Genomic DNA, 12,665 nt, shown 5'->3' with positions numbered 1-12,665 from the left:
ATGAGTGTATTGCTTGCATGTAGGCAGGTGCATTGCCCATGTCCTGGAATGCCTACAGACCTCAGAAGAAGGCATCAGATCCCTTGGAACTGGAATTACGATCAGTTGCTAGCCGCCATGTGGGTGCTGGGAATTGAACTAGGTCCTCTGCAAGAACAGTCAGTGCTCTTAACCACTGAGACATCTCTTCAGCCGCTCAGCTACCTTTCTTAGGTAACCCAGGTCTATCTGACTAGGAATGGAAGTTTATAGTGGGCTGGGCCCTCCTACATCAGTTAGCAATCAATCATTTTGCATATCAAGCATTTTGCATTTTGCCCCAAGTCAATCTGACAGAGGAAATTCTTCAGTCCAAGTTCTGGCTCTCAGGGTGTGTCAAGTTGACACCTAACATTAGTCACCACAGAATATTACTTGATATGCAACACTTGGATATAGAGATGCATGTGGCACACCATAGGGACTCAATCTTTCCTTCTTTCTTTCTTTCTTTCTTTCTTTCTTTCTTTCTTTCTTTCTTTCTTTTTTTTTTTGTCTTTGAGACAGGGTCTCCCTGAAGGCCCAGCTGTCCTGGAACTCACTATGTAGACCAGGCTGGCCTTGAACTCACAGAGATCTACCTGCCTCTGCCTCCCAAGTGCTGCGATCAAAGGCGTGTGTGCCACCACAACCCGCTCAATATTTCTTTTTAAAAAATACTTTATTATTTTTATTTCATGTGTGTGAGTGTTTTGCCGGCATGTGTATAAGTGCACCGTGTACATGCAATGCCCGTGCAGAGGGAAGAAGAGAGTGCGGATGTCCTGGAATAGTCATCAGGTGGGTGCTGGGAATTGAACGCAGGTCCTCTACAAGAATAGCGAGTGTTCTTAACCACCGAACTGTCTCTCCAACCCCCTTAATATTAATTTTGAACCTGTTTTATACTTATCCTGTTTAATGGAACACCTGGCTCCTAATTATCATATTTTCTGAAGATATTGTGTGTTTGTGTTCATTTTGCTTTTGAACTCTGATCTTCATTTTTCTCCCTTTTCTGAAACTGAATCCTATACTTTCTTTTTTTTAAAAAAAATTAAATTTGTTTTATTTTATGTATATGAGTGTTATGTCTGCATGTATGTAAGTATACCTGTGTTGTGCATTACTGGTGAAGGACAGAAGAAGGTGTTGGATCCCTTGGAACTTGAATTAGGGATGGTGCTGGGATTTGAACCTTAGTCTTTTGTAAGAACAGCCAGTGCTCTTAACTGCTGAGCCATCTCTCCAGCCCCTGAGTCCTATAATTTGTATTAAATTAAGTTGAGATAGTTCTTCTCAAATTCTGATAACCTCCTGCCAGTTAGAAACTATTATTGAAAAGCAACATACTGGCTTGCTGAAGGACTAATATATTAGTGTCAGGAATTGAGCCCTGTGTTTTCTAACTAAAAGAACAGTGTCATTTCTATTTTGCTGATATTTGCCACAACCCTAATTTTCAATTCCTATTTTGCCTGGACTGTTCTTTTTATTTTGGCTTATTATCCTTGTGATTTTCTTTTCTTCCATAAGCTCCCTTGGCCATGTTCTATCATAGTAACAGAAAAGTAAGTAATACACAGACCAAAGAAACAATTGCATCCAAGTCAGCTTGGTGAACCAATGATATTACTGAGGCTCTAGAAGCATGGGTGAGGGGTGGCTGACAAGAGTGTGGAGGGTTCAAATGCAGCTGCAACATTGACAAGCTCACCCAAGCGTGGGCAAGGACTCACCAATGCTGTATCCCAGGAGCTCCTGGCACGACATGCAGGCAGCTGGATCAGCAGGACAGTCTCTTCTCCCCAGTAATTTTTACAACTTTATGGAACTGTGGGGAAGGGGCCTTGTGAATCTTGGAAGTTTCAAGAGATCCTGAGCCTTGTAAGTTTTATTTCCTTCATGAGTTTTATGAGCCCCACTTCTTCCTTCTTGATGGATTACAATTAAGCCATAGCAAACAGCCATGCAACAATATGTTGTATGTTGCACAGTAGAGCACACAGGAAGGGATGAGAACCAGGAGAGACATCATCAAAGACTAAATCCTGGAGCAGAGTCTTAAAAGATCAATATATGTTGCCCAAAGGCACTAGAATTTGACCCTTTTCATTTACAACTGGGTCAAGGAACATCACTCAACAGAGGGAACTATGTAGAGGAATGGATGCCAAACCTGGCTCCACACACCTGCACCAAGGTGCTTTGACTCTCCTGTGCTTGGCTTCCCTCTAAATTGTCTCAGTCTTCCAACATTTCATCTGGTTCCTCAGCCAGGTTTCTTCCCTGGACTTGTTGTGCCCAGAGAACGGACCCCCAAGAACAACCACAGAATCCAGAGGGCTTGCAAGAACAAAGAGTCTTTATTCTAAGCTCAGACTCTCAGACCAAACTAACATTGTAGGTCCATCTGAGAGCCCGTTTGCAGGGGGAGGGAGCTTTTTATAGGTTTCAGACAAAGGGCGGAGGGGAATAACAGAGTCACATCTTGATTGGTCCAAGGAGCCTGCACGCACCAACACACTTTTGAATTGATTGGTTATAAGGGATGCAGTCCTGGGGGCTTCTCATTGGTGGGTGCTACCCTCAGAGCTGTGGAATGTGCTGACTGTTATCTGTAGATCCAGAAGTCTCTGTTTCTACCTTATAAGGCTGCTATATGTCTGGGCTTGCATGACCTATAGCCTCCTGGGGTGGGAGTAGCAGGTGGAGATTACGACATGCCTGGGCATGTTCAGGTTTGCCTGAAACAGTCAAAATGGGGTCAATATAGTTTGTCCTTTCAATCAAGCAATCAAGCACTTTACAGAAGTGAAAAAGAGCAGTTAGTCCTAAAGAGGGGCAGGGGTCTTGGGAGTCCAGGGCAGGGGGCCAAGGAGGAGGGCTTCACAGACTTAAGAACCACCCTTGTCGTAAATTAGCTTGTTACCGCTTGGATTTTTAGAACTGAGGGAACAGTACCCCTGAGTGCTTAGTACCCTTTCAACAAAACTGGCTGGGGTTAGTGGCCACCCACAGTCAAACAGAGTAGCTGCAGGCAGCTTCTCTGACTTCTGTGCTGTCCCTTGTGTGGCATATTATGTCCTAATTTAAAACAACACAAGACTTTCCCTTTACAGTTTTGGTGAGCGTGATTTCTAAACTAAGTGACACCTGGATTCAGTGAGAGCTGAAGCAAAGTCTTTGGCAATGAGGCCAAATTCTGATACATTTCACTGAACTCCATGGACCAAGCAAGTAAAAGGATCATGAGTGTTTCTCAAAGAATGGCTTATAAACTTCCCACATCAGAACTACCTGAGGAAGCTAAATGCAATTCAAATTCAAGCTCATTTTATAATCCTATTGACTTCCAGAAATAGACTCTAGAAGGCGAATGTTGAACACTCACAAGATGTAATTCAGATGGAGATTAGGTTTGAGAAGGACAGTATGAGGGTATTGTTTTATTTTAAATATCTTTTTCATAATCTGTCATATTTATGTTTTTCATTATTCAGTGGTCCATTCAATTATATCCAGAGGAAAATGTGTTCTAAGAGGTCCACAGAACACTAAATAAAACAAACAAGAAGTACATCTCAAATATTTGAGCATGCAAACACTGTGCTTGGTTTTATGTTTGGACATTTTTAAAACTGCATGAGTTAAGAAAAGCTTGTGTTTTTATTATCCAGAGCACGTATTTACTAATGCTATTCATTTTAAAGCAGTGGTTTTGCTAACCAAGAGTCCTCAGCAGCACTGCAAGGAGGGGTGTGTCTGGCACGGAGCCCAGGTGTCATTAATGATTGACTCCATAAGTGCTGCTATTAGGGTGTGTTCATGAAAACTTTTGCTTTCAAAGACAACTTGTCTGAGTAAGAGGTGCTATTTTTGCATTTTCTACTTTTTAAATTTTATTTATTTTTATTTTTTATGTGTATAAGTGTATTATTGCCTGCACATATAAGTGCACCCATGTCAGACATATGCCCATGGAGGCCAGAAGAGGGCATCAAATCCCCTGGAACTGGAGTTATAGACAGTTGTTAGCCACTATGTGGGTGCTGGGACTCAAACCCCAGTTCTCTGCAAGAGCAGCTAGTGCTCGTAACCTCTGAACCATCTTTCCAGTCCCTCTCCTGGCATTTTCATCAGGCTAAGGAACTATATTGGTGAGACTAGATCACCTTGATTTGGAGTCATGCAAGGCTGTGTGGAAGTTTACCCACAGCTCCCTGTCTCTCCTAGAGTCTCTCTTCAGACTTTTAACTGGAGGTCTTCATTCCTGCTGTCCATATTTGAACTCTATCCTATCAGCTCTGGATTATCACAGAAACTTCCTGACATCCTGGGTTTTACTAGTAATCATGTTTCTCAAATAATGTATCTCACTAAGTAATGAGGCAATGTGTTCTCATTGCTCAAAGGGTCAAATTCACAATTTTCACCATCCCAGTGGCTCCTCCCAACCTTTGCTCTACTTGACTTTTAAAAGTCACATGCAGTCACAGACAGATTTTTCCACACTGAGTGAAATTCAGGGAGACGTTCATGGATTTCATTTCTTAATTTATTCCTTAAAGGCTAGTGGTAAGTTTTGCAATGAATTGACATTATGAAACAGTTTTGGCAATTAGATTACTGTGTTAAGGAACTTCAGTGTGACTTCTATTGTCTGCTGAAACTTTATGGTGCAGACTGAACATGCCCAGAGGTATTTCTGTCACTTTAATCTTTTATATACATTGCTCCATGATTTGAAGCTAGGCATACCCCCAAATCTACTATCTTTTCTTTTAAAACTATGACCTTCAACTGAGCATGACTCAAAATAAAGAAATCAAAAAGGGCAGGCAAGATGGCTCAGCAGATAAAGGAGCTTGCTGTCAAGCCTGATGTCCCATCCCTGGGACACAGAAGGAGAGGATGGATTCCTGAAGGTTGTCCACTGACTCCACAAACAAACTTTGGCATGTGTGAGCCCCACCCTGCATAAATAAATAAATGTCAAAGAAAAAACCCCAGCATGATCAGAAATGGGCTCATGAACATGTAAAAGCCCGCTTAATAAAATAAAGTCCTTAGGGCACTGCTTTGAGTGACTCCCCAATTTGCCTTTCCTGCTGTATGTAAGAAATCTTTCTCTAGTATTTTATGCCCTGGCTTTATTTTATCTTTGCACTCATTAGAATTCAGACTTCAGTGCTGCAGGAGGATCAGAAGTTCAAGGTCATCCTCAGCTACATAGGGAGTCTGAGAACAGCCTGTGCTACAAGAGACCCTGTCTCAAAAAGAAATTTTATTTTGAGCCATATAGCAATGCATCCAAAGCCCAGATGCTGCCCTAAGTACACTGCCCACTTTGGGAAAGTTCAGGTGAACTCTGATAATAAAAGGAAAGACAGGAGAATCCATAGGTTTAAAAATATAGAGAGCATTAGGAGGTGGGGTTTAGCAAAGGGGGGACTGCTGTATTCCGTTTTTATCAAATTCCTAGCTGGGAGGGGGTTGCTGGAGGTGTGTTAGGATTAGTCACTCATTACTGGAGGTTTTTGGGGTTTGTTTTTGTTTTTAGACAGCGTCTCCCTGTAGCCCCAGCTGGCCTGGAACTTGCTACCTGTGTAGACCAGGCTGGCTCTCAGGCTTTTTGTTTTCCTCACACCTTGCATAGGTCCTGGAGACCTCCCTGCCCCCTCACAGTAATGCAGGCCCCCAGAGGTCCATCCTCAAGCAGATTAGCATGCTCCTAAACTGACTTCCGAGGTTCCTATTCCAGGGTGGGTTGACGCAGTCAACAGCCAGGGTCACACCTCTCTGTCCCAGTCCCCCAAGCAGGGTGACCATGGTGTCCCTCTTCTCTGGCCGTGTCTTGATCAGAAACAACAGCAAGCAGGATAAGTTGGAGACTGAGGCCAAGTTGAGCCACAGGCTGGAGAACTGGCTAGTGCTGCTGTTTTTCGGCCCCAGGTGCCAGGCCTCTGCACCCACCCTCAAAGACTTCTTCTTGCAGCTCACAGACCAGTTCTACGTGCTTCGGGCTGTGCAGCTGGCCCTAATCTGCGTGTCCCAGGACCCTACAGAGGAGCAACAGGACCTGTTCCTCAGAGACAAGCCAGACTAGTGGTTTTTCCTGCCATTCCAGGATGACCTGAGGAGGTGAGCCCCAGGAAAGGGCAGGGAGGGCTTCCTGGAAAAAGGGCGTCTCTATGGAAAAGGAAGCAGGTGTGTACGGCAAGCATGCCAACCCCGACCACTGTCCATGTATTGACTGGGAATTAATGCAGAAGGTGGGATCCCATTTCCCACCATAGCGCAGGACTGTGACAGCCCACTGAAGGAGAAAGATGTGATACATACATGAAGGCAGCCAGAGGTGGTGGTATAAACCTTCTTTCCCAATACCCAGAGATGAGACAGAGGATTCCCAGGAGTTCAAGGCCAATCTGGACTACAGAGTGAGAAGTCTCAAAAAGCAAAAATTAGCTGGGCTTGGTGGCACATGCCTTTAATCCCAGCACTCAGGAGACAGAGGCAGGCAGATTCGAGAAAGTTTGAGGTCAGCCTGGTCTACATAGTGAGTTCCAGGCCAGCTGGGGCTACAGGGAGACCCTGTCTCAAAAAAAAAAATCTAATTTTAGAAAGAACTATTTTGCAATAGTGAAGGACTATTTTGCAATGGAGAAGGGTTGGGCACTGGGGTCAAGAGACCTTTTAGGAAGGCATGGCCATCACTGGCCAGTGGGGCCAGCCCCAGCTACGCCTTGTGGACTGGGCAATGAGAGAAGATGTAAGAAAACAATGGAAAGGGAGACTTTTGAGACAGCCCTGAGGCTTGTGTGTTTGATGCTTTTTACAGAGGTTTAAACCACAGATGAAGAAGGCTTAGGGGCCAGGTGGGAGGGGTGGATGAGAGTGACATCAGTTGGAACATGTTGAATTCAAAGTCTTTTATTAGGCAGAGGGCTGTATTTAACTGGGAAATGGGTTTGGGACCTAGAGGTGAGATCATTGTCACAGAGAGAACAGCTTTGGAGATTATCAGTCTGCAGGTGGTAGCTGAGGCTATAGGAGTCGGGACAAGGCTGCCTGAGGAAGGGGTGAAATGTTGCCTTATGACCCCACGTGTCTGCAGTCGTATTTACATGCTTACACACACACACATACAGACATCATACTTGCTATATAATACACACACACACACACACACACATGAACCCGATGCCATACACACAAAAGCTTTATAAATTAGAGGGATCTAGAGAAATGCCTCAGTGGGTAAGAGCACTGGTTGCTCTGCATAGACCCTTGGGTTCAGTTCCCAGCACCCACATGACAGCTACCAACCGTCTGTAACTACAGTTCCAGGGGATTCAACATCCTCTTTTGGTCTTCGTGGGCATGAGTGCACTTGCAAACATGCAGGCAAAACACTTGTACATATAAATTAAAAATAAATTAACAAATACAAATTTAAATATCAGCTGTAACTTAAAAAATAAAAGTCGAGGAACAAATGCACAGAAAGATAATCTGAGGAGTCCCAGAAAGTTGAATAGCTTATCTGGAGTGGTTGTGGGCTGAATGAGAGGAAGAGCCCAGGTGTCTATGGAAGCTGAAACGCTCCCGTTTTTCAAGGTATTGTGGCAGGTGTGGCCTAAGGGAAATATCTATTTAGCTTCTGGTAAGGCAGAAATCACATTAGCATATTAGGAAACCACATCACACTGCTGACTTTACTGAGTATGATGACAAAGTCCCCAAGGCTTTCACATGTGCTACTCCTGAACCATATTTTCAATTTCCTATTTGTGAAATTAATTACTTTTTGGGGGCTTACAAGTAGAGCTTTTGAGGACATTTATGCCTATTAAATCTCATCTTGTTAGACATGGGCTATGTGGCATGTTTCAGTGGACAGACTATATAAAGATGCAGGTTTTCATGTATACACATTTTTTCTTTACTCTCAATAAGACAGAACCCAGAGAAATTCTTGGTTAATAATAAAAAATAACACCATCTGTTTCAAAGTCCACATCCCCATTTTGTCACAAAGGAACTTTGTCCTCCTTTCATAGCATTCTGAGCTGCCAAAACGCTTTGGTTAGGCTGTCTTCTTGCCTGCCAGGATGGAATGCTAAACTAACCTGGACTAGACAACAGGGGCAATTGTTGGAACAACATGGTGCAGGCATGGCTGTGATGGTTTTGCTGTTCATAGTTTGGCTGTGCCTTCTCCTCTGTGTCTTCCTCAACTGACTTCATTTGAGGTTGTAAACTGAATGGCACTAGCAGCAAGAGTGCCCGAGTTTCTGTGTCTGTCCAGAGGGAAGGTAGGGAGAGGAGAAAGTCTAAATAGAAGACTGTTGTTTGAGTCTTATTAGGACAACATCCTCCATCACCTCTGATTTGCTTGGGAGGGAGGGTTTTCTTGGGACATAGAATTTCCCTTGCTAACACAAGGAATGTTCTGCATACACAGAGCTAGTTTCTTTTCCAGCACTTATATCTGGATCAGTAATCATTGCTAGGATAATGCCTGAAATCACTTGCTTCAACCCAAGGCCCCTGGTAAAGTGGTCACTCATGACTTGTTTGAGCATCTTTCCCATTGTGGCTCTAGTCCATTTATTTGACACACCCATCCCATTCCATCTTCTGTATCCTATTTCTGTACAGCATCCTGATCTTCTACACTGCCTTGGTTAGGATGATTATTTTCTGTGGGGATAACATGCTACATTAACACTAAGAACACTCTTCATGCACAGAGGAAGGGAGGGTTCTAGACATGGCTCAACCATATTTAAGGTGCCGCTTTGCTGTCACAAAATTTGGGCAGATTCTTGGATCTCTAGATCTATGGGTTCAGACTCTCTGAAGAGGGAAACCAGAAATTCACTCTACAGATGTTATTCCTACACACTAATGTTTGGAGAAACAATGTTATACACTGAATATTGCTTACTCCTGAAGCAGGGGTCAATGTCTCAGATGGTGTGGCTAATTCTACAGTCAAGCTGGTAAGGGCAGGATGCTAGACAGACCCACATGACACACACCTGCCTGATTTCTTGGGTTTCCAATAAAACATTCCTGTGCTCAGAAGAGAAGGAAGTTGATTTGAGATTCTTAATAAATACCTACAGCTATGTTTGACAGCAGCTCTTAAATTTTTTTCCTGGAGTCAGCATCAAACTCACAAGGATTAGTATGTTGAACCCATAACCATTTTTTAAAGTTTCTTCTCATTTAAAATATGTTTTATTATATTTTGTGTCTATATGAGTGTATTGCCTGCATGTCTGTAAGTGCTCCCATGTTGTGCAATGCCTGTGGAGGTCAGAAGAGAGTGTCTGAATCCCATGGGACTGGAGTTACATACAGTTGAACCTGGGTCTTCTTCAAGAACAACCAGTGTTCTTAACTGCTGAGCCATCTCTCCAGCCCCAGTTTCTTCTTAATCTATTTAGTCTTTGGGAGGCAACAAAGATTTAAGAGAGCAAGCAGTGGCTGGGCAAATTCATCAAAGAATCAGAGATTTGCTCAGCATGTATTGATCCATCATTTCTAAAACTTATTATCTGAATGGTAGAACAATTGTACTACTTACTTTATTGGCTACTGAGAGAGTTAAATGAGGTAACATTTGTAATGTCTTGAGACAGGACCTGCCTCGTTAAGCAATCAGTAAATTTTTCCAACCAAGACCCTGCTTTCTTACTCATCCATTGTTGGAGATATTCTGAGTAGCGATTAGGGCGTCCATCATTAAGACAAAAAGCAGTCCCTGAAATGAGGGAACTCAGAATATTCACATTTAAATTATGATAATACTGTGACAGAAGTGCACACAGGTCAGTAATGTAGGAAAGAAGAAGATCATCCCTGAGAATAATGAGCCTTGAAGAAAGATTAAGTTTTCTAGATGAGAATGTTAGAAGAGGAAAAATGGGGTATTCAAAGAAAAAAATGAATGTTGGGGATGTAGCTCAATTGATACAGGGCTTGCCTAGCATATGCAGAATCCTGGATTCAATCCCCAGTACTGCATGAACTATATGTGGTTGCACATGCCTGTGATCCCAGCACTCAGGAGGTGGAGGCAGGAGGATCATAAGTTCAATATCATCAGTTATTGGAGAGTTAGAAACCAGAAGGAGATGCATGAGACCCTGTGGAAAAGCAAGGAAAGAAGGGAGGGAGGGAGGGAAGGAAAGAAGGAAGGAAGGAAGGAAGGAAGGAAGGAAGGAAGGAAGGAAGGAAGGAAGGAAGGAAGGGAGGAAAGACTGGTAATAAAACTGTTCATAAAAGCCCAGAAACTTTGTAATTGTTAGCAGTTTTGACTGAAGCCCAGGGTTCAGGTTAGGTGCAGTGATAGAAGATGTTAGTGATGGAAGATGTTAAGGCCTTCTGGAAGACTTTGAACTTTCATTCTAGAGACAGAGCAACGTTTAAACAGAGATTAGTCACATAATCACACCCTCCACTCTGAGGAGGGTGGGTGATGAGTTGTTGGGTAGTTAACGACCTGTAGCAATTGTCCTGGTGAGAAGTGATGAAAACTTAAACCAAGGGAGCAATGTTAGGAAGAGAGTGCAAAGGGTGCAAACAAGAGACACGGACTCCCTATGAACAATGGGGTTTTGTGGTGAGCAGTTAAGAATGGGGAGATGGAGAAGAAGATCTGAAGGGAGTCTCCAGTTAGTGTTCTGGGAGGGTTGTGGTATCATTGTACAGATAAAGACTGGGAAAACAGCTTGTGGAGCCAAAATCTGGACCTGCTGAAGGTGTGCCCTGGAAGACTTCAAGGCAGAGAGGTGCAGTATATCACTGGCTCCACAGGGCTATCTGGGGAGTGAGTTGGGCCAAGGGACTGGCCCTCTGATACAGGGGTCTGCAAGTAGCAAAAGTTGCCAGAGATGATGCCTCAGTGGAAGGGTGTGGGTTGAAATGAGTACAAGAACCACAGAAACGGGAAATTTTACCAAGGTCTTTGAGATGGCCCAGTGAGATCAGTGTATTCCACTATCCAGACCAATAAACTAATGCACCATAGCTTTGCAGTCCCCCTTTCCAAGATCTAACATTTTAATTCTGTATCTCCCTCAAGAAACAGGTTCTTCTTTAGCTTCTGTTTGTGAGGGTGGGTGTATAATAATGTTCTGTTTGTTTGTGTTTTTAATATTGTCTTATTTTTATTTTATGTATATGAGTGTATTGCCTGCATGTATGTAAGTGCACCCATGTTGTGCAGTGACTGTGAAGGTCAGAAGAGGGCATCACATCCTCTGAAACTGGAGTTACAGTTACGGATGGTTGTTAGCTGCCATGTGGGTTCTGGAACTACAGAACCCAGGTCCTTTGCAAGACCAGCCAGTGCTTTTAACTGCTGAGCCATCTCTCCAGCCCTTACTTGCATTTTTAAGAGGCTTATTTTCTAAGTAAATAATCATAGTTATTTAGGAATGGCTTATAGTTTCTTAAAATCCTGTCCAAAATCTGAGTAAATCTAAATAGGCTGCTTGAACAAAAGCATGTTAAAATTACTTCTCATAGAGACATAGGGTACACATGAGTGAAAGGCCTAAAAAAATGTACTTGGAGAGGGTGCAAAAACTCTTGCAAAATATGTGTCTTTTTTTTTTTTTTTTTTTTTTTTTTTTTTTTTTAGACAGGGCCTCCTTGTAGCTCTAGCTGTCCTGGAACTCACTATGTAGACCAGGCTGGCTCGAACTCACAAAGATCCACCTGCCTCTGCCTCCTGAGTGCTGGGATTAAAGGCGTGAGCCACCAGGCCCAGCCAATGTGCTTAACTTAGCTGATCCAGTATTTATTTCCTCTTTCGTTGCTCTGGTATTTAAATGAGCAGCACCAAGATTCTCCAGGGTTTTTCTCCCCAGCACTTACACAGGCAGCCTGGGAAAGATTAGGAGAAAACAGCCCAGCAATTTCACATACGAAGGAAACTTTAAAGCGTCTAGAAAAGTAGTTGAAAAAAAATTCTTCCAACTGAAGGCCAGAAACTGTGGGTTACTGGGAATCTGTGACAAGCCAGGAAAAACTTCGGATGATGGTCGCCACCTAGTGGAAAAAGGGAGGATTTCTCAGAAGATGAATGGCTGACGTGGTTTAGGTTTTTATAGAAGGCTTAAAATAATTATTGGGGGTCTTATTTACTCATTCAGTAGATAGTTCTTGAAACATCTATGTATTAGGAGTATTAGTAAGTACTGGACGTTTCTGAGCAACGGGCTGTAGCTAAGTCCATGAACCCAGACTGCATTTCTAAGCTCCATTTCATTTAATGGTTTAAGACGTCAACTTGATCACTTTCGTGTCTCTACTCTTGGCTGGCGGGGGCTGAGCACCAGGACTTGATGATGGTGAAAGTCATCACAAGGAAGTTTTATCTGATCCCTAGTGGTTCTCTTTTCATAGTCTTCAGCTGAGATGCTTTTGTTCCTGTCTGTTCTTTTATTATCAGAAATCACTGATGAATGGATCTCAGTTCTGAGCAGTTTCCTTAAGCCTGCGTCCCTGCTATTTTCATTGCTTTCTGTATGTCTTGGATTTCTGTTTACTGCAGGCACTGAGAAGCCATAAAATTTGTCTTGATAATTTCCTTGGTTGTGCCCAGATGTTGGATTACAGGTCCC

General features: G+C 43.1%; 1 protein-coding gene across 1 annotated transcript; it reads left to right on the top strand.

Annotated features, from left to right (window-relative positions):
* Positions 1 to 5,848: 5,848 nt before the first annotated feature.
* LOC108490676 (nucleoredoxin-like protein 1) lies at positions 5,849 to 6,127 on the top strand. The gene has a single exon (XM_017797394.1). It carries the CDS (start codon positions 5,849 to 5,851, stop codon positions 6,125 to 6,127), a length of 279 nt encoding a protein of 92 aa, XP_017652883.1.
* The last annotated feature ends 6,538 nt before the right edge of the window (positions 6,128 to 12,665 follow it).

Source organism: Nannospalax galili, unplaced genomic scaffold (genome assembly GCF_000622305.1).
Source record: "Nannospalax galili isolate Female #2095 unplaced genomic scaffold, S.galili_v1.0 scaffold33, whole genome shotgun sequence".
NCBI classification, from domain to species: Eukaryota; Metazoa; Chordata; class Mammalia; order Rodentia; family Spalacidae; genus Nannospalax; species Nannospalax galili.
This window is presented reverse-complemented; position numbering and strand designations above follow the sequence as displayed.

What these genes read in the sequence shown, in the direction of transcription:
- LOC108490676 (XM_017797394.1), top strand. Translation starts at nt 5,849, where the DNA reads ATGGTGTCCCTCTTCTCTGGCCGTGTCTTGATCAGAAACAACAGCAAG.